We start from the raw sequence: 27,173 nt of genomic DNA, 5'->3' as shown, positions 1-27,173 counted from the left end.
ACGGATCGGAAGCGAATGGATCCAACGTTAACCTATGGATCTGTTCACATCCTTCCATTCAAACGGATCCGTTCCGTATGATCCACTGAAGGGGCCGCGAGTTTCCTGCTGCAGCAATTTTTTCAGACCGCTGAGCCCAACGGAACAGAAATGGAAGCTGAAGCACTGCATTGGGGGCAAGAGAAAACGGAACGTTTCTTCACACTAGTGAAGAAATAGACCATTCTATCCAGCGACATTAACTTTGCTGCTGTGGTCCTGCGGGGGATGGAGGGGGGGGGGGGGGGGGATATGGGGAACCGGAATGGAAGCAGCGGAATGCAAATGGAGTGAAAATGGATTAGATCGACCGGTAATCAGATCTATTTTCACAAATAAATTTGCCAGCATAACACCAGTGTGAACCGGGCTACATGTGTGAACGATTTAATAGAACAGCACGGATATATATATTCCCTTCAATTTTGTGCTAGAGTACAATGAATAGAAATGCAGGAAAAACCCGGAATGAAACATGCATTGTGCAATTATTATTTTTTTTGCCTTTTTTTTGAGCCTGTAAAAACTTGTTTCCCCTGTAGCCCTGGAAGAACGCCAAATGCATACACAAAAAGTAAAAAACACAAGAAAAACACACAGGAATGCTCTCCATGTGAATTGAGAAAAAACACAATGCGATCGCAGTGCATTTGCATTCTGACTTTTTTTTGTTGTGAAAAAGCTCTTAGGCTGGGGTCACACTTGTCCATGCAGAAAAACATCAGTTTTCTGCCATTAACTTTTCTGCGGGTTTTTCTGTGTTTGTGGTTTTTCAGGTGCATTTTGTGTGAGTTTTTTTCACGCGTTTCCATTCTGCATTTTTAAACTCAGCATTGTATGAGAATCTACACACACACACCACACACCACACACACCACACCACACACACCACACACACACACCACACCACACACACACCACACACACACCACACACGCACCACACACACCACACGCATACACACACACACACACACACACACACACACACACACACACACACACACACACACACACACCACACATACACCACACATACACCACACACCACACACACACCACACACACACCACACACACCACACACACCACACACACACACACACACCACACGCACACACACACACCACACGCACACACACACACACACACGCACACACACTATGATTTGGGGCATACATTGCTTGTAGGGTAGTTTTACAGGCCTCTCTCTGCCTTAACTACCGTAGCTTCTTTAGATCACCTCCTCCATTCAGATTAAGGCTAATTTCACACCAGGACGTTGCGTTAGAGGGGGCGTTAAGGTCGCATAACGTCCCCCTAACGGAACGCCTGGTGGTGCTGGATCTGGACGTCAGAGTGAGCCGCGTTGTGCAGCTCACTCTGGCGTCAGTGATGCCGTGATTCGCACTCTTCTGCGCATGCGGCATCACGTGGTCCCGCCGGCTAATCGCCGCACAGAGCGGCCGCTCCAGGAAGTAAACACTGCACGTCACAACGTGCAGTGCATATTAATTAGCCATGTGCCTGGCCGCTCTCCGCTCTTCCACAAGATTACTGAGCATGTGCAAGCAGTCTAACGCGGCTCTGCCGCTTACAAAGTACTGCATGCAGTACGTTGTCTTGTGACGCAGCGTTACAATGTAACGCAACGTGGGCACTGTGAACAGCCCCATTGATTTTTCATTACTGTGCGGTGGGCTGCGTTACAGGCTGCTCTAACGTGCGCTTGTAATGTCCCACTGTGAAACCAGCCTAAGAGTAGCAGCATGGTAGGCATAGTAGTAAATATTAGTATCACTGTTTTACACTATGGGAGATATTATGTTTTTTTCGGAGGTGAATGTGCATTAGAGGCTATTCTGAACAGAAGAAGTGATCTAAAGAAGCTGGTTAAGGCAGAGGGAGGCGTGTAAAAATATTCTACAAGCACCGTATGATCCATATCCTATAAGGCCTTCTATAATGGTAAGTTCTCCGCCGAAGGGGTGTGGTGGAGGTTCTCACAGAGTGTGTATCAGTATTGTCTACTGACCTACTGCTTAGAGTGAAGGATGGGACTGTGCAATTTTCTTGTTCAGAAGGATTTTTTTCGCTTAATATTTTGTTCAAGATTGTGCATGGACTGTGAAGTACTTTTTAATGCATTTAAATTTTAATTTGAACTTTTGATTTTATATATAAAGAAGAGCGCACCGCCAAGTAAACCTCGACTTAAGAGGTGTTTTTGTATTGTGTTTTCTGCATGCGTTTTTGCCTTAGGGCCCTTTTCCACTAGCTGCAATCCACTTCAACGTACATTAAATCTAATGGAATGTAGTTAAAACAACAGCTTTAGGGCCCGTTTCCACTATACCTAGGCAAATTCCTATAGAAAAAATGACTGGGGATTTGCATGCGGTCTTTTTTTCATGCAAATTTGCATGGGTAAGCAATTTTTTTTTTCATATTCCCATCATTATTCATCTCTATTGACCTTCGCATGAAAACGCCTACGTTTGAACGCGGAAAACGCCTAAACTACTCAGAAAATTGTTAGAGGCGGCCTTTTTTCCTCTCCAACTGCAGGGGGAAGTGAATTTCGCCTGTAATGGAAACAGTCCCGTTGAAATACATTGCATATGCACATTCGCATGCGGCTAATGCATGAAAATTTGCCATAGTGGAAACAGGCCCTTAGTGCAAGACACAGATGATTTATATAGGGTCCCTAACTGTGACTGTTGGCTGCAAATACAGGTAAACAGAAAGCTGTGTGGCTTACTTATGTCAGCTCTGAGGGGAGTATGCATATAGTGGACTTTGAATATTTGATGAAAAGGTCACCAGTATGATCCATGTTCCAACACTGCAGTAAAGGGCAGATGTTTTTACGGTTTAATAATGTGAAGTTTTATGTACTGTATATGGTGAATTTTTCAGGGACTGTTATGTGACTCATGAATAAAAATGAGTTGAGATATATATATGTATATATATATATATATATATATATATATATATATATACAGTATATATAGTGAATACTGCCCAGTATCAGGTAACCAGCATGGCAGAGATGAAGAACAGGGGTGACGTTTGTAAAGTAGCGTGCAGCAGAAGTGATTTACCGAAATTCCTGTAGCTCCTGCATGTATGTACAGGTACTGGCGTGTCATGTGTCCCGCTTTCAGTCACATGCCTGCTTTGGGAGCCGTACACGGAGGATGCAGGAAAGCTGCTTGGAGCTGCAGGAATTGTAGAAGACGGTGCCTGGAGGTTCAGTAAGTTGCTTCTGCTCAGGGCCGGAGCTACCATAGGAAAAAATGGGCAATTGCCCCAGGGCCCCAGAGCCTGTAGGGGCCCCCAAGGTTTCCCTCCCCCATCTTAACTGTTGCTCCCCAGGGCCTCTGCAGAGTCTTTGGCAGAGTAGCGTCTCATCTGTGCTGGTGGGCAGGTGAGACACTACACTGACATAGACTCTGCAGGACCCCAGGGAGCACAGTTAAGTTGGGAAGTGATTGGGGGAGGGTCAGCAGCCAGCTCAGGAGCCCAGGAAGGAAATTTGGCTGCAACAAAGGGCCCCTAATGACGATTTTGATCAGGGGGGGTGTCTGTTGGGGGGCCCCCAGGCTAATTTTGCCCTAGGGCCCAATTGTTACTTGAACCGGCCCTGCTTCTGCTGCATGCCACTGTCATTTTAGCCCCTGTTGCTTGACTTTTTAAGCAACCAGCAGGCACACCTATTTGGCATCTGGCAATCCCCGCCTGTGCCATATATTAGGGGGTCTTACCATATTAAGCTATTTATGATCTGGCCCTTCTGTGTAACTAGAGCAAGCAATCTGCCCTGTCCTGAGCCAAGTAGGGTGAAGTGCAGGTTGGCTGCTGTTAAAAAAAGAAACTGTATACCATGCTGGGATGTTATTTATTGCCAGATTTCTGTGTAGGATTTATTTTTGATGACACATTTTTTGAGCTAATGGTACCAATTCAATTGCTACACTGTTTAGATGTCTGGGAGTGTCGGTGAAAGACAAATGGAAAAGTAAAGGGATGAAAGTCGTGTTGTAGAAAAACAGTTAAAAAAAACAGTTAAAGTTAGAAAAACCGTTAAAGAGGAACTCCAGTGAAAATAATGCAATGAACAAAAGTGCTGAATTTTTACAATAGGTATGTATAAGGGTCCGTTTCCACTGGCGCGGTTACCTAGCTGAATCCAAAGAGTTTTCCCGCAGGCAAATCGCGCGGGAAAACTCTGCCATAGGGTACAATAACACCGCCAGCCGAATCGCTTGTGCTAGCGATTCGGCCAACATTCCCAATCCGTTTCAGTGCCGGAGGCTGGAAATCCCATATGCCATGCACGGCTGATTGGATTCCTCTGTGTATCCGCACACCAGGAAGTGACGCCGCGCGTCTTGCACATGCGTGCGGCACAAGTGGAAACGGGCCCTATATGATTGTCAGTGTTTGCCCATTGTAAAATCTTTCTTCTCCCTGATTTACCTTTACATACTGACATTTAACGCATGGTGACATTTTCACTGCTGGCAGGTGATGTCAGTGGAAGTACCTGCTGCTTTCTTTTTTGGCAGTTGGAAACAGCTGTTATTTCCCACAATGCAACAAGGCTCCCACAGTGTGAGGTCAGCACCATGGTCCTGACAACACACTGTGGGAGGGGTTTCACCACAATATCAGCCATACAGAGCCCCCTTATGATCCCTTTGAGAAAAGGAAAAGATTTATCATGGGAAAGGGGGTATCAGCTACTGATTGGAATGAAGTTCAATCCTTGGTCACGGTTTCTCTTTAACCTTTTGTGGACCGCCTCTATTAGATCCTACGCTGCACTTGTGGCCGTTCTAGCCTGATGTGGCGTAGGATCTATGCCGCCTGCCGTTACCGCTCCTGACGTTCGCACCGAGAGGGGAGATTAAGCTGTCATATGACAGCTGACATCTCTCCTCAGTGATCAGAAGCCATCGCGTATGGCTTCTGATCACGTAATCACTATAATCGCCGGCGGATCATAGTGATCACTGTGACAGCTGCGGCAGTGGGGGGGGGGGGGGGAGGATGGGAAGAAGAGGATCCACTCACCTCCTTGCCATTCCCCCGACAATCGGCACTGGAGCCTGGGAGGTGAGTAAATGCTGCAGCATACAGAAGGGACACCTGGCCACAAAGGGTACACACAACCCTGCTAGCCACAGAGGGGATCCGGCTGTCTGACCCCTCCCCCCCAAACGCGCCCCTCCCTCCCTGGATGCAAATTTGTCTGGTCCTTAAAGAGGAACTTCAGCCTAAACAAACATACTGTCATTAAAGTGAACCTCCAGACTAAAAATCTACTCAGCAGCACTGAAAAGGCTTGGTGTTTCTTTAACAGTTTCACAGCATGAGAACTTTGTTTTCCTTACCCAAGCCTCATTTTTAGCTGCACAGAAGAAAACTGCCCGGGCATTTTTCCCCTGATGCTGTGCAAAGCATGATGGGATTTCTGATGCTGTTGTTCTCCTTCTGCTGTTTTGGCGCAAATTTATTTTTTGAAATTTTGAATTTGAGAATTCTAGCCTAGCGCGTGCAGGTGGGAAGGGTGATCAGGACACAGGCTAGTTGGAACTGTGTCTCATGCTCCCTGTCGCTTGTTTTCAACAAAAAAGATGGCTGCCCCCATGAAAAAGATGGCTGCCTCCATGAAATCACAAACATTTGCCTGTTCTTTTAAAACAGGGTAGGTAAGAGATTATACGACCTATCTATTTTAATTAACTTACCTAATGCAACCTAATGACAGTATGTTTATTTAGGCTGAAGTTCCCCTTTAAGTTACATTAGTTATGTTAATTAAAATAGATTGTTAATATAATCTCTTACACACCCTGTTTTAAAAGAACAGGCAAATGTTTGATTTCATGAGGGCAGCCATCTTTTTGGTTGAAAGGAGGTGACAGGGAGCATGAGACACAGTTCCAACTGTCCTGTGTGCTGATCACCCCTCCCAGTTGCTAGGCAACGTGAATAACAACATAGGACATCCCATCATGCTTTGCACAGCATCAGGGAAAGCCCGGACAGTTTTCTTAGATGGGTAGAGCTTAGCTTAAAATGCAGCTAAAAATGATGCTTTGGTAAGAAAAACAAAGTTCTGATGCTGTGAAACTGTTAAAGAAACACCAAGCCTTTTCAGTTCTGCTGAGTAGATTTTTAGTCCAGAGGTTCACTTTAAGGGGAGGTTAGGCGGCCGGTCCCCAAAGGGTTAAGCTGTATGAGCAGCAGATCAGACAGTCAGACAGAGGGAATGTTTTGGGCCAGGCCTGGTGTGTGCAGAGATTAGGAAGGTTTTCAGTGTTAGATGATGGCCAAGTAAGAGCTCCCTCTTAAGTGAGACAGGTTTAAATTAAAACTCATGGAAAAGGAGCAGTCCATTTGCAGTTACGTTTGCCATCTTGTTAAATGCCTTGAAGTGCGATGCAAGGCATACAGTGAAGCTTTAGGCCCCATTCACACTTGCGTTTTGCCTTGCAAACGGACCGGATCCTGATCGGATCCTGATCGGATCAGGACCTGATCCTGATCGGAACCGTACGGTTCCGATTAGGATCCGGTCCGTTTGCATCAGGCATGCATCAGGCTGCCATCAGGATCCGTGGGCAAAAAATAGCGAAATTAAATAAAAAAATGTTGGGGTCAGCAGAAGGTGCACCTGGTGCACCTGTAGAATCAGGTTCCTCCGCTGTAGGCCTCACCTCCACCTCCGACATTCTGCCAAAACAGCTCCAGCACGTTAGTCACTGCTGCTCCACTCCAGACATGCTTGGCCCATGTGTCCCCATCCGAAATGGCCGCTTGGATACGCATAGGAAGTGGGGTAGAATGTCAGGTTTTTTTAGGCAGTGTGTTCTGTGCCTTCCGTTCCCCATTGATTTCTGTGTGCCTGATGGTGCTGTCAGGCTCCGGTCAGGATGCGTGGGCCGGAGATCCGGACCCAAAAAATAGCGCATGTTGGAAAAGAGTCCGGAGTCCGGATCCGATCCCGCTCCGGTACGTACGGAACGGACGCGTGTGAACGTCCGCATAGACATTACATTGCTATGCGGAACGTACGTTCCGTTTGTACAGTATGCGTTCCGGATCCGATCAGGAAAATCCTGATAGCGAACGCTAATGTGAACCGGGCCTAAGGCTTACAGACTGTCGTTCGGGTGATAAGACTGGTCTTGAGCGATCCGCCCGGCGGATTGCTCAAAATCAGTCTTATCACCCGAACGACAGTCTGTACACACGCCCGATTTGGAGTGCGAACGACTGAACGACGGGACGTTCAAACGACCCGTCGTTCGCAAAAGTCCGACGTGTGTATGGGCCTATAGGGTCCATAGAAGTTTGATTTGCTGCCACTGTAAATCCACACATTGTCTGGTAAACGCCCAGCATGCATCCACTGTCCATTGTGATGGAATGCAATGGATGCAGTGTGAAAGGAGCCTAAATCCTAGTGTAAGTAATGCCACTCCCCACCTTTATACACACACACACACACACACACACACACACACACACACACACACACACACACACACACACACACACACACACACACACACACACACACACACACACACACACACACACACACACACACACACGGCTTATCTTTATCTAAGGAAGGCAAGGTGAGCTCTGCATTGAGCACTAAATTGCTGTCAATGACAGTGTTATAATCTATTCTTGTTTGGATTTCTAATGAGTGGGACAACTATATAAAGGTAGCCATACACTGGTCGATTGCCATTAGATCGACCAACTGACAGATCCCTATCTGATCGAATCTGATCAGAGAGGGATCTTATGGCTGCCTTTACTGCAAACAGATTGTGAATCGATTTCAGCCTGAAACCGATCACAATCTGTTGAGCTGCTCCTGCCGCATGTCCCCCCGTATACATTACCTGAAGCTGGCTCTGGGTCCTCTTCTCCGCGCTGCACCGCATCCCAGCATCCCGCACCGCATCCCAGCATACACTGTGTCACTCCGTGACCAGGAAGTTCAAATAGAGCGCCCTCTATTTGAACTTCCTGGTCACTGGAGTGACACAGGAAGTTAATGTACGCTGGGATGGAGCAGGAACAGAGCGGTGCAGCGCGGAGAAGATGCCCGGGAGCCAGCGTCAGGTAATGTATACCTGTATCGGATCGGCCGCCGCTAGCGATCGACGGTAATTTCCCGCACGGCGCAATCGACGGACCGATCCGATTTCGGGAGGGTGCTTTTAGCGCGAACGATTGGCAGCAGATTCGATCCCAGTGATCGAATCTGCTGCCGAGCGGCGGCAAATCGGGCCAGTGTACTGATATTCTGCCACTTTTGGAGTGGATTGATTACTAGCATGTGTGGCTAGCTTAAGACTGATTAATATTAATTCATTACTTTAATATTTTCAGATCTCTCGTATTCCGACCGGTTACATCAGGACACAGCGTATTTAAAGAGCAGCCGAAAACTGACCGAGCAGATTTTGGACAGGATTGTATTGCAGCTAAATCGGGTTTATCCACAGGTTCTGTCAAATAAGGAAGCTGAAAAGGTACTGTATCACCTCATGATGAGTGTTTGTCAACCATTTCGCTACTTAACCATTTAAGCCGCCTGGAAGTGATTGTCATGTCCAGGCAGCTGCTGCTGTGCTGCTGCGGGCACCCGTGTCGACCCCCCCCCCCCCTTCAGCCCGGAGATCAATGAATGGGAACATAGTTCCCGTTCATTGATCTAAGTCCTCGGTAGAAAGACTGACGGCTTCTCATAAGAAGCTGCCGCTTTTCTGACAAAAAAAAAAAGTTTCCCGTCCTCCATATGCTTCCTGAAAGCGAGCACTTCGCTTCCAGGGTTAAAAAAAAAATCACTGTGGCCATCTTGTGGCCAAATAGTAAAACTACATCTACATACATTTTTTAATAAAATAAACTCACATTATTACATTTAAAATTAACTGTTTACCTCCCACACCAAAAATTACCCAAATCATTTGTTTAATAAAAAAATACAAGAATAATAAAGAAAATTATTAAAAAATAAAATAAAAAATAAGTAGTTACCTAAGGGTCTGAACTTTTTTAATATGCATGTGAAGATGGTATATTACGAACATTTTTTAAATTATAAGCTTGTAAATAGTGATGGACGCAAAATACATTGTGATAGGGACATAATTTAGTGGTGCACAGTGCAGGGCTGCAAGGAAGACAAGAAAGATCAGGCCACAGATACAGAGTGGGAAACTGACAAGGAGTCAGAAGAAGTCACAAATTCGTGCTCCCTCAAGGGATAGGCCCCTAAACCCACTAAAATGAAATTTTTATTGGTATGGATAAAATATAAAATTAATATCAAGCAAAAATACATGTACAGCATTTACATAGTAAGACCATATCTGTGTCAGTAGGTAGTGACACAGATACAGTATGAACCGTCTGACTCAAAGTTAGGAAATCTCAGTAATAAATCATATATATACAGCTTACAGTGGGGTTGCACTATAATGGAGTGATATAGCTCCCTGCATTACCGATTGTCTGTATAAAGTCTATGCTGTTCTGAGGACCTCACTTGGTTCACACATTAGCAAACAGTACTGAGGGTGCACAAACATCCTAGTGCCCTACACAAACTGGATATATTTCACCCGTAACGGGCTTTGTCAGGAGTGAATAGCAATTATATAGAGTGCAGGTGCAAGGAAAACAAAACATCAGACAAATCCCCACCCAACAAAACTGTCAGTATGTCAGCCCCAATGTTGAGAGCAAGACTGCTAATAAAGCATCAAAGCCTGTTAAGAGAGAAGAGCCTTCTTTAACTAGTTCCGGACCGACGTAGGTTGAATCTACGTCCAGCCACCACATGGCGCTGCAGCCCTGACTGGACGTAGGTTCAACGTCCCATCAACCGTGCGTCCCCGCCGTTGCCGCTGATCTCGTCACTTTGACCCAGCCGCAATTCACTCGCAATTCACTCACATATGATCTGCATGTTTGTTAAGGGTCTATGGGGTTGACTCATGCTAAAGCAGCGCAGCTTAACCACTTCAGCCTTCAGTGTTTTTTCACATTATGCATCATTTCAGCGCTCCTCTAATTTATTCACCAATAACTTTTATCAGTACGTATCACAACAAAATGATCTATATCTTTTTTTCCGCCACAATTTAGGCTTTCTTTGGGTGGTACATTTTGCTAAAAAGTTTTTTCTAAATGCATTTTAACCACTTGCCGACCGCCCGCTACCTATGGGCGCCGGCAAAGTGGCACCCCCAGGACCGCGCAATGTCGATTGGTGGCGGCACCTGGGGGACTAAATAACCCGGGGATCGCACGGCATTAGGCTCCGCCCACCCACGGCGACAACCCGCCGGCCATTTAGCAGCGCCAGCGGGTTGTTAACCCCCGATCTGCCGCATGTAATACGTATAATACACTTTGTAATGTATACAAAGTGTATTATACAGGCTGCCTCCTGCGCTGGTGGTCCCAGTGATCGAGGTACCACCAGGGGAGGTTGCAGCTGTGCATATAGTCACACACACACACACTGCTCCTGCCCCCCTGCCCCCTGATCGCCCACAGCACCCCTCAGACCCTCCCCTGATCACCCCCTTAGACCACTGTTTGCACCCAATCACCCCCCTTATCACCCATCAATCACCCCCTGTCACTATCTGTCAATGCTATAATTTAGATTCGGTCCTAAACTGCCCCCTGGGGGCTCCTGATCACCCCCTCCCACACACACACCCTCAGATCCACCCCAGACCCCTCCCCATGTACTGCATACATCTATTCTCCCCTGTAATCACCCACTGATCAACTGTCAATCACCCCCTGTTACTGCCACCCATCAGATCAGACCCTAACCTGCCCCTTGCGGGCACCTGATCACCCGTCCACACCCTCAGATCACCCGCACACCCACCCTCAGATCACCTCCTCAGTGCATTGTTTACATCTGTTCTCCCCTCTAATCAAGTAAATCCACACAATCTCCATAAGGATCTCAACCCTCTGCGGATGCTTATCCAACGATTACATTTATTGAAGTGTTACAACAAGTATACACAGCATATCACTACCAGCACAACGTTTCGGGCAAGGTGCCCTTTCTCAAGTGCTCGAAGTTTCTCACAGGAATAACACATTTATACAATCATTGTACCTGACCACACCTTATCTAAGGGGGTGGGACCCATACCTATTACATTTTAACCCTATGAACAGCTAATTCTATAAAAAACACCTGAGGCTGAAGTCCTCATTTAAGCCACCTGGCGACTGCGTCCCCAGCCTGTCCTTCCACCAGGCCTCCCTCCTCAAAAGTTCCTTAACCTGATCTCTGCCTTCATGTCTAGGGACCACCTCCAGAACCTGCCAGCGCAATTGACTCACACTGTGGCCCTGCTCCGAAAAATGCCTAGCAAGCGGTGGATCCTTTCTAGAATCCTCTTGCTCACCCCCTGTGACCTTTTTTGTTTTTTTGATATTACTTTTGTGCTCATTTAATCTGGTCTTGATGTCCCTTGTGGTCTGCCCCACATAGGCCAGACCACAGGGACACTTGATGAAATAAATAACACCTTTTGTGTCACAGGTGGCATAATCCCTAAGCAATATACCCTCACCTGACCGAGGGTGAGGGACCTTGGGCCCTTTAATTATGTTATTGCAGTGTTGGCAATGTAAACAAGGGAAAGTGCCCTTTTTAGGGGTACCCAGAAACATTTGTTTCGCCCCCTCTAATCACCCACTGATCACCCATCAATCACCACCTGTCACTGCTACCCATCAGATCAGACTCTAATCTGCCCCTTGCAGGCACCCAATTACCTGCCCACACCCTCAGATCGCCCTCAGACCCCCCTGATCACCTCGACAGTGCATTGCTTGCATCTATTCTCCCCTCTAATCACACCCTGAGACACCCATCAATCACCTCCTGTCACCCCCTAGCACACCTACCCATCAGATCAGGCCCTAATTTGCCCCATGTGGGCTCCTGATCACTCGGCCAATCCCTCAGATCCCCCTCAAAACCCCTTCCGATCACCTCCCCAGTGCATTGATTGCATCTATTCTCCCCTCTAATCACCCCTGAGACAATCATCAATCACCTCCTGTCACCACCTGTCACCCCCTAGCACTCCTACCCATCAGATCAGGCCCTAATCTTCCCCCTGCGGGCTTCTGATCACCTGGCCAAACCCTCAACTGTCCCACCGCAGTGACAGCATTTTTTTTGGTGGAAACCACTCCAAGTTTCCGAACTTAACATTTTTTGGGGCCTTCTACTTAACATGGGTCTAGTCAAAAAGAATGTATTGCGGTCTTATTGGTCTACGCACCCAATACATCACATGCCCATGTTCTCTGCTGCCATGTCCAGGTCACGATTTGAGAACACCCTGCGCTTCCTGCACTTCAGTGCCAATACAACCTGTCATTTAAGAGGCCACCTTGCTTATGACCGGTTCTACAAAATTCGGCCCCTCATTGACCACCTGTCATCAAAATTTGCAGTTGTTTATACCCCTGAACGGTCATTTTGAGGCATTTTGTTTCCAGACTACTCCTCACGGTTTTGGGCCCCTAAAATGCCAGGGCAGTATAGGAACCTTATAAGTGACCCCATTTTAGAAAGCAGACACCCCAAGTATTCCGTTAGGTGTATGATGAGTCCATAGAAGATTTTATTTTTTGTCACAAGTTAGTGGAAAATGACACTTTCTGATAAAAAAACAATAAAAATCAATTTCCGCAATCTTCTATGAACTCTCCATACTCCTAACGGAATACCTTGGGGTGTTGTCTTTCTAAAATGGGATCACTTGTGGGGTTCCTAAACTGCCCTGGCATTTTAGGGGCCCTAAACCGTGAGGAGTATTCTGGAAACCAAATGCCTCAAAATGACCTGTGAAATCCTAACGGTACTCCTAGGACTTTGGGCCCCTTCGCGCACCTAGGCTGCAAAAAAGTGTCACACATGTGGTATCGCCGTACTCAGGAGAAGTAGTATAATGTGTTTTGGGGTGTATTTTTACACATACCCATGCTGGGTGGGAGAAATATCTCTGTAAATGGACAATTGTGTGTAAAAAAATAAATAAATAAAATCTAACAGATATTTATTTCATAGTGGAACATCTTCACGATAAAATGCATACAGCTATAGTGAGGTTGGGGGATAACAACATGCTCTTGGATCCATTGTTGGACCAATTTCAGTCAAAATGAAGACCGGGTCTGTTGTCTCCCCTTGCTAGATTTCTGGAGGAACTGGGTTTGAAGGAAGCATAGCGCTCTTTGCACCCTGGAGAGAGGGCTTACATTTGCTTTAGCAAGTTGCATATGACTCTCTCTCGGATTGATCTGGCTGTATGTACATGACAATGCTCCCCTTATTTTACAAAAATCTTTTCAGATCATGCTTCCTTGAAGAGTGTAGTTCAGTGATTACCTCCTGGTTTTAGAGACCTGGTTTTAGAGACCTGGGTTGCTGTGGAAACTTAACCCACAATGGCCTCAATTCACTAAGCTTAACTCCTGTGTTTAATAACTCTTCTGAGTTGTTTAAGGGCCGGTTCACACGGGCGGCAGGCAGCGTTGGGACGGCCAGGAAGTCGCGTCATCCTGTGACGTCTCATTCAGTGGCGACAGTACGGAGATCGTCGCGATCGGCGTTTCTCTTCCCCGCGTTGCCGCATATCTACGCGTGCGGAATGCGGCAACGCGTATTTTTTTACGCGTTGCGGTCCGCAATAGCGCTAATTGCATTGGTGAATGCGTCCAATAATACGCATGGCGGCCGGCGACTGGTGAGTCGTCAAAAACGAAACTAAGTGACAGCGGGGGACCAGAGGATTCCAGAGCGGCGCCGAGGGCACAGGACTGCTGCAGGGGGCTGGTAATAGCCCCAGGTAAGTAAAACTCTATACCCCCGTTCAGTTAAGGTTCCCTTTAAGCTTAGTGAATTGAGGCCATTGGCTATCCCTGATTACCTCCCATTGGTGCATTCTGAAGGAGATTAGAAACGTCTTCTGGGATAATGAGCAATCCATCTCCCTGTTTTGCATCTGGGATGCCTTTAAGGCTATTTTACGAGGTATTTTTATTAGGGAGATTAATAAGATTAAATCACATACTAAGGAATTACAAAAGTCATTAGAAAGCTCACTCTGCTCTATGGAGGCCCTGTTCCTTACCGACCCATCTGAGGAAAATAAGAATAGAGAACTTGATCCTACTCCATTTAAATAAAATAATTAGAGGTTTTGTCTCTGGGGATCCTCTTGGTTGTTAGTAGGATAAAAGTGGATAAAACCTTTAAAATTTGCTTGGAGGAAGCGGTGGACTTACCTCCAGGAAGCAGACATGAAAGACTGTCTGAATACTCATAAACACATTTATTATATATAGTACGCCAAAGAGGCATCGCGTTTTGCATGCAACGCCCGCTTCATCAGGCAATAAGGTGGGGACAAACAGAAATTTCGTCAATAGCAAGTGAAGCCCCTCTTTCCATTATTGTCTTGGTTGTTAGTGGTTGTCACTATTTTTTTTCATGCTTGTGTGGGGTGTGCCGGATATATATTATTTATGTAAAAACAAATATTAGATCCCCCTATCATATTTATAGGTAGCAATCTTTTTTGCAGTAAATTGTAAAACAAAAGTTTGCCTTCTTAAAACAGAAGGTATTTGTGATTATTCAGATTGGAGTGAGCAAATGATGTCTCCCTCAATGCTTCACTGCTGAATATGCAAATCATCCTTTGTTGTCCCTGCAAGCTAAACACACCTCCAGAACTGCTGGAATGCAGTGATGTGTCAGCTTGTTAATTGTACAGAGTCACAATAATCCTACACTTATGAGAATCAACAAGCTGACACATCATTGCATTCCAGCAGTTCTGGAGGTGTGTTTAGTTTACATGCTCACTCAAATCTGAATAATCGCAAATACCTTTTGTTTTAAGAAGGCAAACTTTTGTTTTGCATAATATTTTAGTAAGAGGGCTTTTTGGTCATTTGTCGCCCCTTACACACTCCTAGGAGTTCTGAGCTTGCTGGGTAATCTATAATACTGCAGTAAATTGTGCGAGAATGGAACTCCCAACTTGGGCACGTCATGGATTGTGGAGTATTGGTTTTCGCCATCTGGGCGATTTCAGTCCACACTTTCTCTCCAAATTGTGTTTTTTTTGTTGGATATAGGGTATATGGGCATAGTATTGCAATATTTAGGTATGAGAGGGAAGTTTGGGATAGTGGGTGGTGCTGATGTATAAAATTCCATTGGGCTATGCTTAAAGGGAACCTGTACTGAGTACAATTATTTAAAATAAACACATGAGGTAACTTCAAATGAACATTAAATAGTTACCTTGCCATCAGTTCCTCTCAGAAGCTCACCATTTTCTTCTGACAATGATCCCTTCCAGTTCTGACAACATTTTGTCAGAACTGAAATATATCAGTTGCTGTCAGTTATATATCAGTTGCTGTCAGTTATAGCTGAGTGGACAACTGATGTGCCCGGTAATGCCCATGTTTTCCTATGGCTCAAGTAGGCGATGTTACAGTTTAACAGTGTGCTGACCAGAAAGCTGTTATGGGGTAATGGCCATTTTCAAAATGGAGGACAGAGCATTCCATCGATCACAGCAGACAAACAGGGCGCGGGAGAGGAGAAAGAGATTGAGGAGTAGACTACATGGGAGGCAATTTTCAGTTCAGGTTTTCTTTAAGATATAATAATATTGTATTTGTTGATAGCATCAACCATGTATTATTATGATTATTTTTATTATTGATTTATATAGCGCCAGCATCTTCGGCAGCGCTGTACAATAGCATACAGGGTATAACAAAACAAAGTATACAATACAAACAGTTGATACAAGACAAGAGAGTATAACAGGTAAAGCAGTGAGCAAATTAACAACATATTTTACACAGAGGTGGGAGGTATGTACACCCATTACACAGCATTGTGAGACGAAAAGAAAGAGGGGCCTGGCCAAAAGCCCTTACAGTCTAAACATTTAAGGTATAGGACAGTAGGTAAAGGGAAGCTGTGTATGGGGTGGTAGAAGTGGTGGTTAGTGGGCAGTGTCCTAGGTAGGACAGTATGCTTGCCTGAAGAGGTGAGTTGTATGTTTTACTACAATAAAGCAGACATCTTAAGCTGGCACTTTTGAATGTTATAAGTGTGACTTTAAAGCAGACCTAAAATTAGAGTTCAGGTATGTTTTAATTTGTGCTCTAATATCTCTGCTCCACTAAGCTTTCTTATTTACAGTTTAGGAGCCTGAAAACCCCTCTTCGCATTCGTCTGCCTGACCTGCTAAAGCATCTACAGAAAAAGGGGGAGCGAGAATGTCAGGAGTTCTACAGAGCTCTACAGAATAATGCAGATAATGTGTACTCCACACTGCCAAGCAGGAACAGCTTGAGTAAGTTCTTCAACTAAATTATGTCACATGGGTAACTAATGTGCACATGCAGCAATCAAGTCATCTGCTTGCTACAGTCCTTAAAACACAGTCCTTGTACCACAAAGTTGAATTATCAGTTTGACCTCCAGAGCCCTGCAGAAATGCCAGTGCCATTATCCACATCTCTCCATTGAGACCTGCTGGTTCCAGTTGCTGAGTATTGTTTGCAAGCAAATGCTTGGACACTTGGAACATGATGTGACCACTCTGTGGTTTAAGGGGAGATGGCTTTTTGCATGACCATCGTGTTGAAAGCCCTTCTCCCACACCTACAATAGATTGGCTGTATAGTCACACAGCAGCCATTCTTATGTTTCCAGTCACCAGGCAACAGGACAGGTGCATAAGGCTTTGTAAGGGAGTTAATGTCAAAAGCACATTCCAAAGAAGGAGTGCCACTGATATTTTTTTAAGGCTTTGCGGGTCAAAATGATACAAGTAGATCAGCATACCTATTATCAACCTCTATTAACCCCCTTGGCGGTACAATAAATCCGCCAGCGCAGCGCAACACGCGGTACAATAAATCCGCCAGCGCAACACTATAATTTGGGCTCCAGCAGTTGCTGGAAGCCGAATTATTTCATTCCCCACTATCCCCACGTCGACCTAGAGGGGGAAGAGTATTTAACGTCACCGGGAACTTGTGCAGCTGCAGGATAAGCCAATACCGGCTGCGAAGTCTAACGGCAGCGAATTCTCTCGTACGCCTCCACACTTCCTGAATATTAATTCCTGTAAACCCAGTGACCATTTGTGGCAAGTTCGAAAACCCTTTCATCAACAGTGTAGGAATGGCTGCAGTACAGATGACCCGACTTTGCCTGAGTATGTATTTGTTTTTTTTCATACAATTTATTGAAGAAGTAAGAATATTTCCAACTCGTATATCAATTCCCATACAACATATCATCATATTTTCTTCCTCAATTTTCAATTTTACAAATGCACAAAAAAAAACCTCATAAAGAAAAAGAAACTCATAAAGAAAAAGAAACTCATAAAGAAAAATAAAAAAAACACCCTCTACACCCCCCCCCCCCCCATCCTCAAATCCGTATCTCACAAAAATTTCCACATTATAAGAACTCTCTCTTAAAGATCCCCTCCCTCCATTACCCTCCAAAGTACTACAAAAAAAATTCTAAACACTACTTTCTTTTTCAAATTACAGAAAGCTCCTTCCCCTACATCTCCACCATATCTCCATATTCCTTAGTATCTTGAAATTCATTCCATTTTCTTCATTTAACATGCTTCCAATCTGTCCTGCTGCAAAGCAATCTGATTCTCTATACTCTTCACCATATTAACCCTCTCGACCCATTCTTTAAAGTGAACCTCCAGACTAAAAATCGACTCAGCAGCACTGAAAAGGCTTGGTGTTTCTTTAACAGTTTCACAGCATCAGAACTTTTTTTTTTATTATTATACAAGCCACATTTTTAGCTGCACAGAAGAAAACTGCCCGGGCTTTTTTACCCTGATGCTGTGCAAAGCATGATGGGATTTCTGATTTTGTTCTCGTTCTGCTGTTTTGGTGCAATTTTTTTTATTTTTTTTACATTTTGAATTTGACATTTGAAGCCTAGTGTGTGCAGCTGGGAGGGGTGATCAGCACACAGGACAGTTGGAACTGTGTCTTCTGCTCCTTGTTACCTCCTTTCAACCAAAAAGATGGCTGCCCCCATGACAAAGATGGCTGCCCCCATAAATCACAAACATTTGCATGTTCTTTTAAAACAGGGTGGGTAAGAGATTATATTACCTATCTATTCTAAATAAGTTAACTAATGTAACTTGATGACAGTATGTTTGTTTAGGTTGACGTTCCCCTTTAAGGGTTGGAGAACCCTGGCATCTCCACTTAACTGGGATTAAAATTTTAGACGCAATCAGGAGCTGAGGAATAAAAGATCTCTTATATTTACCAATAGACATATATGTTCCATGCAGCAATACCCTTACTGAGTCCCAATCTCCACAATCTACCCATAGTTTCGTAATACAATCCAACACACCCTTCCAAAAACCCTGTATTTGTTAATTGTTAATGCAGGAACAGAAAAGATTGGAATAGGCAGGAAAAAATTAAAGACTTCTTAGTCTATACGTTTGACCCACTGTAGGTAATACACCCGATTGGCATATCTATGTCACTTAGACCCACAAAAAAAACGATGTTTAGCCAGCCGACCAGTGTGAAAAAAACATATTTAATTGATTAATTGTAGGTTGAGCAGACAAAATGATGATCAATTGCATGTGAGTGACAAATTCTAATTAAAATAACAGCGCTGTTAAACCAAACACACCCACCAATCACACATGCCGGCCATTAATACCAATGGGCCCACCAAAGTCCAATGCAGTATACAGGAAACTTAATTCCTAAAGCTGCATCTAACCTAACTGAATTCCACTTGAGAGCAATCCCACAAGGTGTTAAAAGTTTTCCAACTTGGAAGTTTCAGTAGATGAGGTAGATTACACGTATAAGCAATAGCACAGCAGCACACGATGTTAGTCAGAAGCATGCAAGCAGCAATCTTCAAGCCACTCCAGAGATAATACAGCATATACATATAACAGATAGTAAGTAGGTGAGCTCTTCAGGCAGTGCTTGCTCTGTATATCACAGTCCACACAGTGGGTGTCCCCCATTTTTGTAAGGGCTCACCAGATGTTGCGGCCGTTAGGGCCCGTGTACGCTTCTGGGGTATTGGCCACCCCACATCTTCTCTGGCAATCCACTCCCGTCACCTCCGTGGCTGTGTACAATAAAAGAAACTCCTCATTGTGTAAAAGACTCATCATAGGCCCTTGATGAGTTGCTAGGGCAATTAAACATTGGGCGGAGTTATGGAGTGACATCACAGAGCGGAACATAGGTCGGACACGGCCATACTGTTACCGCGGGAGTTTTTGCTTTTTGCTACCAGCAGGCGATCGCACTTTGGGGTGACCAGGCTATCGCCGGCTTCCCGCATATGTTTGCTAAGTGAAGGTTTGCCCACTGCAATCCCCGTGCACGTGTTTTTAACGTTACTGTACATGTCATAGGACGGGAGATGCTGGTATGCTTTAACAATTGTATTACGGCTTTTTAATATATATTTTTTATGAATAAATCTTACACTTTTACGCGATGAGGAGTTTCTTTTACTGTACACAGCCATGGAGGTGACGAGAGTGGATTGCCAGATAGGCTGTGGGGTGGCCGATACCCCAGAAGCGTACACGGGCCCTAACGGCCGCAACATCTGGTGAGTCCTTACAAAAAGCGGGGGACACCAACTGTGTGGACTGTCATATATAGAGCAATCACTGCCTGAAGTGCTCACCTACAAACTATCTGTTATTTGTTTGATGGTGCATGCATCATGGAATAGCGCTCCACCTAGGACTATTAATGGACTGTGTTTGGTGTATGACACTGCTTGCTAGCCTAGTTTTTAGTACTGAATTCATTGATTCATTTTCTATGAGCATTTGTATGCTAAAATTCATTTATCCATTATATATGAGCGCTGTATCTGGATGCTTTTGTTTTAAAGCATATACATATACTCATGGACCAAATTGTCCCCAGGTCCTGTGCCTTGTATCTTCAGCAGTGCTCAAGGTTAACTGTTTGTGCAAAAATAGTCAGTGGGGAGCCCTTAAAGGGAACCTTAATTGAGAGGGGTATGGATGTTTCCTTTTAAACAATACCAGTTGCTTGTCTGTCCTGCTGATCTTTTTGGCTGTAGTAGTGGCTGAATCACACTCCTGAAACAAGCATGCAGCTAATCCAGTCTGACTTCGGTCAGAGCACCTGATCTGCATGCTTGTTGAGGGGCTGTTGCTAAAAGTTTTAGAGACACAGGTACAGCAGGAGAGTCAGGCAACTGGTATTATTTTAAAAGTAAAAATCCATATCATTCTCAGTTTAGGTTCCCTTTAAGTCAGCCCCTGCATCCAAAACAGACTCTTCCTCAATGTAAACAGATCCTATTACTGTGGCTGAGCAGCTGATTAGCATCCATGCTGCTTAGTTTACCTGTGTCCTTTCAAATCTGATCACATCAGCGCTGCTCACAGACTTCAGATAAGCCAAAGAGGGAGGGCTGTAAACATAGTCCTCAAGCCAGTGCAGGGAGGGAGAGCTCAGCCTCTACAACCGCAGCTGCCACTGTCAGCTCTTACCACTCGGCGGGAGAGACATTCCCCTCACTTCCTTTTCTTCCGGGTGGGGCAATGCGGAGGAGAGGCAGATGGAAGAGCGGCCGGCCACGTGGATGGTGAGGATGCGGCAAGAACATATTTGGTTGTTGCTGGCTCCGCCAACTTTTCCTAATTTTTATACCACAGTCACTCAATGACTAAGTTTATGAGCTTTGGTGTGCTTGGCATCAATAATTTGTATTTCCCCATTGGAATGAAAGAAATCTGATTGGCTGTTTGTGGCTCCACCCCTTTTCTGAATTTGTACCCCAGTCACCCAATGACCAACTGTACCAAGTTTGAGGCCTGTACCATTAACAGTACAAGAATGGCAGCAATTTAAATTTTCCTCTTGAAAATCAATAGGTGAATTTTTATTGGCTGTTATAGGCTGCACCCCCTTTCTGAATATTAATCCCAGTAACCAACTGTGCAAAGTTTGATAATCCTGCATGGCTGCAGTTTACATTTTCCCAGTAAAATTAGTTTTTGGCTCCGCCCACTTTTTGTAACCTTGATACACAGTCACTCAATTTCCAAGTTTGTGAGCTTTTGGGTTTCTGGCACCAAAAATGTTTGAATGGAAGCAATTTATCCAGCAAAGAAATCTGATTAGCTGTTTGTGGCTCCGCCCCCTTTAGTGATTTTGAATCCGCCACCCAATAACTAACTGTAGCAGGTTTGAGACCTATGCCATTAATAGTGTAAGAAGTTTAAATATTCCCCTTGAAAGTCAGTAGTTGAATTTTGATTGGCTGTTGTAGCCTCCACTCACTTTCCTGAATATTAATCCCAATCACCCAGTGATCAAGTGTGCCAAGTTTGAAAACCCTGCGATTAACAATGTAAGAATGGCTGCAGTTTACATTTTCCCATTGAAATTGAATTGGCTGTTTTATGCTCCGCACTTTCCCCATTTTTTTTTCACCTCGGTCACCAAGTGACCAACTGTGCCAAGTTTGGGGACTCTGGCATTATTACTGTGGGAATGGCAGCCTTTTACATTTTTTTTCTGTTGACATAATTGGGTGAAATCTGATTGGCTGTTTGTGGTTCCACCTAGATGTGCAGGGGGGACGCGAGACCTTCAAAACATATCTTCCCAGGTAGTAAGGGATCTGTATACCAAGTTTTGTTGAAATCCACTTCACCAACAAAATTGTCTCCATCCGCCAAGAAATATCCAATCTCCAATCTTCACCTCCCACCCCCTCCCAACCAGCTCCTCCTCCACCCTATCCTCCCCTCACAACCTTCACTCCTACTACCACCGAGGAAGTCAACCACCTACTGCAGACTTCCCATACCACTACTTCGCCCCTTGACCCCATCCCTTCTGATTTACTCCAGCCTCACTTCACGGAATTGGCCCCAGTCCTCACTACCCTGTTCAACCTCTCCCCTCCACAGGCACCTTCCCCTCAGACTTCAAGCAGGCCACTGTACTACCCCTGCTCAAGAAACCCTCCCTCGACCCCTCGCTACCCTCCAACTACCGTCCTATCTCCCTCCTCCCCTTTGCCTCAAAACTCCTGGAGCGTCTGGTTCACAAACGCCTGACCCAGTACCTCAATGCCAACTCAATCCTAGACCCACTGCAATCTGGATTTCGGCCTGCCCACTCAACCGAAACTGCTCTCACCAAAGTGGTCAATGACCTTGCCTTAGCTAAAGCTGAAGGTAAATACTCCATTCTCCTCCTCCTTGACCTTTCAGCAGCTTTTGACACAGTAGATCATCCCCTACTCCTCCAGTCCCTCCAGTCCTTGGGCATTCACGATCTCGCGCTGTCCTGTCTTTCATCCTACCTCTCCAACCGCTCCTTCACGACCGCCTTCAATGAGTCCTCGTCCACCCCCAACTACCTCTCGGTGGGAGTCCCCCAAGGTTCGGTCCTTGGCCCCCTACTGTTCACCCTATACACATCCTCCATTGGCAAGGTTATCTCCTCCATGGGTTTTAACTATCATCTGTATGCAGATGACACCCAGATCTACCTCCACACCCCTGACATATCCACCACTACCATGGACAAGGTCTCCTCCTGCCTATCAGCCATCTCCTCCTGGATGTCCGCTAGGTTTCTGAAACTAAATCTAGACAAAATGGAATTTATGATCTTCCCACCCCGGCCATCCATGAACCTCCCAGATGTGCATGTCACGGTTAACCACACTACCATTCTCCCTACCTCTCAAGCCCGTTGTCTGGGTGTCACCCTGGACTCCGCACTCTCCTTCACTTCCCACATCCAAATCCTCACAAAGTCCTGCAACTTCCACCTTCGTAACATCTGTAAGATTCGCCCTTTCCTGACCTCTGCCACCACCAAACTCCTCATCCATGCCCTCATAATTTCCCGCCTTGACTACTGCAATGCCCTGCTGTCTGGTCTCCCTATGACCCGAACAGCCCCACTGCAGTCCATCATGAATTCGGCAGCCAGAATTATCCACTGCTCCCATCGCTCCACCACGGCAGATCCCCTCCTAGAATCCCTCCACTGGCTTCCTATCCAGTCCAGAATCAAATTCAAGATATTGTGTCTGACCTACAAATCTGTCCACAAAACCTGTCCAACCTACATTTCCGATCTTACTCAGAGGTACACACCTAGCCGCTCACTCCGCTCTTCCAATGAACTTCGCCTAACCGCCCCCCGCATCACCCAGTCCCATGCACGCCTCCAGGACTTCTCAAGACCTGCTCCAACACTATGGAACTCCCTACCTCCACCCATTAGGGCAGCCCCCTCCTTCAACATCTTCAAGAAAGCCCTCAAAACTCACCTTTTCACTCTGGCCTACTACCCCTCACAAGTGCTCTAAACCCACAGCTGAACTCTGGTCCCCTACCATTCGTGTCCCTACCTCTCCCTCTAGATTGTAAGCCTTTGGGCAGGGTCCTCCTCCTTTTGTGTCCTACCTGATCATGCACCTCCATTACTGTAAACCCATGCTATGCATCTGAGTGAACCTAACTTGCCTAATCTCCATGCTCAATCCAGTGACTGACTAAGCATTACCTTGTACTCATACTGTGCTGTGTGATCTGGTTTTCTATTATTCCTGTATTGTCATATTGCTGTATGTCACCCCTAAATATTGTCTGTAACCTAAATTAATGTTCAGCGCTGCGTAATATGTTGGCGCTTTATAAATACAATAACTAATAATAATAATAATAAAATCGGTCAAGGCGTTTTCAAGTGATAGCGACACACATACATACACACACACACACACACACACACACACACACACACACACACACACACATACACATACATACATACACACACATACACACTCACGTCCAATTTTATCTCTCAATTTGTTAGGTGCCTTGTGACTTAAACGAATATCTCAGATCCCATTCTAAGTGTTTTGTGCATTTTACAGATATCTCAGATCCTGTAGAAATTTGTCCTGACCAGGAGAAAATTATTCTCAATGATCGAGGTAAGAAAATACAATGTTAATTCAGTAAAAACAAAATATTAAAAAAATCAATGGAAATATCTGCAATGTTGATCTGATAAAAAGAAACTGCCTGTTTCCATTGCTGAGTATTCACATACTCAGCATTTGCCCGCATTTGATTTGAACGGGGAAACGCAGCCTATTGAAATCAATAGGCTGCTGTCTGAATCACATGGGGGAGAAAATTCAGCACTAGTAATCAAAGCAAAAGGTGGCTAGTTTGAAGAACCTAGAATATGATATATTTTCAGTTGTTTCACACTTTTTGGTTATGTATTCAGGCCCGGCCCTAGACTTTTTGCCGCCTGAGGCAAGCTTTAAGCAAATCACCCCCCCCCAAGCCGTGGATGTGAGGGGCCGCCGGAGCTGGAGGGGATAGCGGGCAGGAAGGGGGTATTGGACCTAGCGGCGGGGAGGGGGGTCGGACACCCCCCTCCCTCGCCTGGGTCCCCCGTCCTCCGCTCCCCTCCAGCTTTAAAAAGTTGCGTGGCTGGCTGCAGCTGTAAGAGGAAACGGGCAGGGATCACTCACCTCTTCGTCGTTCCAGCCTAGCCTGCGCTCCACTGACGTCACTTCCTGCTACGCCGCAGTAAGTGATGTCAGTGGAGCGCACGCTGGAACGAGGAAGAGGTGAGTGATCCCCGCCCATTGCCTCTTACAGCTGCAGCCAGCCACGCAACTTTTTAAAGCTGGAGGGGAGCGGAGGACGGGGGACCCAGGCGAGGGAGGGGGGGTCCTACCCCCCTCCCCGCCGCTAGGCGCAATACCCCATTCCTGCCCGCTATCCCCTTCAGCTCGGGCGGCCCCTCACACCCACGGACGGGCGGGTGCCGCCCCCCCCAGAAATGCCGCCTGAGGCAAAAGTTTCACCCCGCCTCATGGGCAGGCCGGCCCTGTATGTACTATACTTCCACATGTGTTAATTCATACTTTGGATGCCTTCAGTGTGAATCTACAATGTTCATAGTCATGAAAATAACTTTTGATCTGTACTGTAGGTATGTTTCCTTTATCTCTGCCAGATGTCCAAACCATGCGAGTCCTCTCTCTCTGATATTTTAAATCGGTGTTCTAAACAGTATTTCACTGATCTTTTCCTTTTTCAAGATACCCTCAATATACTTGTGAACCAAGCATACATGCAAAAAGGGCCCTGGGGTAATTTGGGTGCCAGAAATCAAGTAGAATTTTGGTAAAATTACCGATATTTTATAATTAGGCAATAGTAATTCCAATAGTAAAATATCTGTAAATTTTACCAATATTTTATTAATACTGAACTTAACCTCTTTCCGGCTGCTCCACGACAATTAGGGTGAGCAGTGCGGCAGCCCCAGGACCGCTCCACGCTGATTGGCGTGAACGGCTGGAAATGGGCTTTGCAGGAGAGTGTGCAGGCATCTCCGCTCTGATGACGGAGCTCTGCCCTGCCTTCAGTCTCCCAGCCGCTCGGAGACTGTTAGACTGTGAAACTGCCATCTAATAACTTAGTACAGCGCTGCGATCTAAGGCAGTGCTGTCCTGGGGTCAGCTGTGTGACACGGCTGTCCCCCTGGGAGGCAAAATTGTGATCCGCTGTCATAGGCTGAAGCCTATGACTAAAAGATGTATAAAAATAAAATAAAATAAACACGGAGCGATCAGACCCCACCAGCAGAGAGCTCTGTTGGTGGGGAGAAAGGGGGGGAATCACTTGTGTGCAGAGTTGTGTGGCCCTGCAGCGAGGCCTTAAAGGAGTTGTCAGGCAAAAATTAATAAAATAAGCGCTACTTACCGAGGGCTTCCTCCAGCCCCAAGCTCCCAGCACGTCCCACGCCGCAGCTCTCCCCGCAGCCGTTTGCCGGAGCTCCGACCCGGTCCCTGGCAATGACCTCAGAGCGACCTGGAGGTCGCTCTGTACTCTGTACTGCGCCTGCGCGATCGGCACTGCCAATCACCGCCATGTGGGCTGGAGCGGACTGCGCAGGCGCAGTCACTCTGACGTCATCGCCGGGGACCGGGTCGGAGCTCCGGGGAACGGCTGAAGGGAGAGCTGCGGCGAGGGACGTGCTGGGAGCTTGGGGCTGGAGGAAGCCCCCGGTAAGTAGCGCTTATTTTATTAATTTTTGCCTGACAACTCCTTTAAGGCTGCAGTGGCCCAATTTTTGAAAAAAGGCCTGGTCACTAAGGGGTTTAACACCGCGGTCCTAAAGTGGTTAAAGGAACACGGTTGATTAACCACTTCAGCCTACAGTGTTGAAAATCGTATGCATCCGAGCAACGTTCACCTCCCATTCATTTGCCAATAACTTTATCACTACTCCTCAAAATGAATTGATCTATATCTTGTTTTTTCCACCACCAATAAATTATGTCCCTATCACAATGTATTGCGCCGATATTTTATTTGGAAATAAAGGTGCATTTTTTCAATTTGCGCCCATCACTATTTACAAGCCCATAATTTAAAAAAATATATTAATATACTCCTATATTTAAAAAGTTCAGGTAACTATGTTGTTGTTTTTTTTATTGTAATTTTTTTAATGAAAAATTTTATTTGAGTCATTTTCGGTGTGGGAGGTAAACAGCTAATTTTTAATGTAAAATAATGTATTTGTTTAATAAAAAATAGAAGTGGGTGTAGTTTTACTCTTTGGCCGCAAGATGGCCACAGTCAAAAAATCCTGGAAGCGTGATCTTACGTTTCTAGGAAGTATTAGGAGGATGGGAAACATTTTGTAACACAGAAAAACCAAAGCTTCTGATAAGAGGCTGTCGGCTTTTCTTCGGGGGGCTTCGATCAATGAATGGGATCTATGATAGTAGTCTTAATAGTATGTGTGGCCTCCATGTGCCTGTATGACCTCCCTACAATGCCTGGGCATGCTCCTGATGAATTTGTGTATGGTCTCCTGAGGGATCTCCTCCCTGACCTGG

General features: G+C 45.6%; 1 protein-coding gene across 4 annotated transcripts in view; it reads left to right on the top strand.

Moving 5' to 3' along the window:
- Positions 1–27,173, top strand: part of CARD19 (caspase recruitment domain family member 19) — a 100,431-nt gene that overhangs the window by 32,793 nt on the left and 40,465 nt on the right. For all 4 annotated transcript variants that reach the window (XM_068253636.1, XM_068253637.1, XM_068253635.1 and 1 more), the window contains exons 2-4: positions 8,468–8,610; positions 16,371–16,524; positions 24,174–24,233. In XM_068253636.1, the coding sequence (XP_068109737.1) occupies positions 8,468–8,610; positions 16,371–16,524; positions 24,174–24,233 (357 nt within the window). The remainder of the gene's footprint in view (positions 1–8,467; positions 8,611–16,370; positions 16,525–24,173; positions 24,234–27,173) is intronic.

This window comes from Hyperolius riggenbachi, chromosome 9 (genome assembly GCF_040937935.1).
Source record: "Hyperolius riggenbachi isolate aHypRig1 chromosome 9, aHypRig1.pri, whole genome shotgun sequence".
In the NCBI taxonomy this organism is placed as follows: domain Eukaryota; kingdom Metazoa; phylum Chordata; class Amphibia; order Anura; family Hyperoliidae; genus Hyperolius; species Hyperolius riggenbachi.
This window is presented reverse-complemented; position numbering and strand designations above follow the sequence as displayed.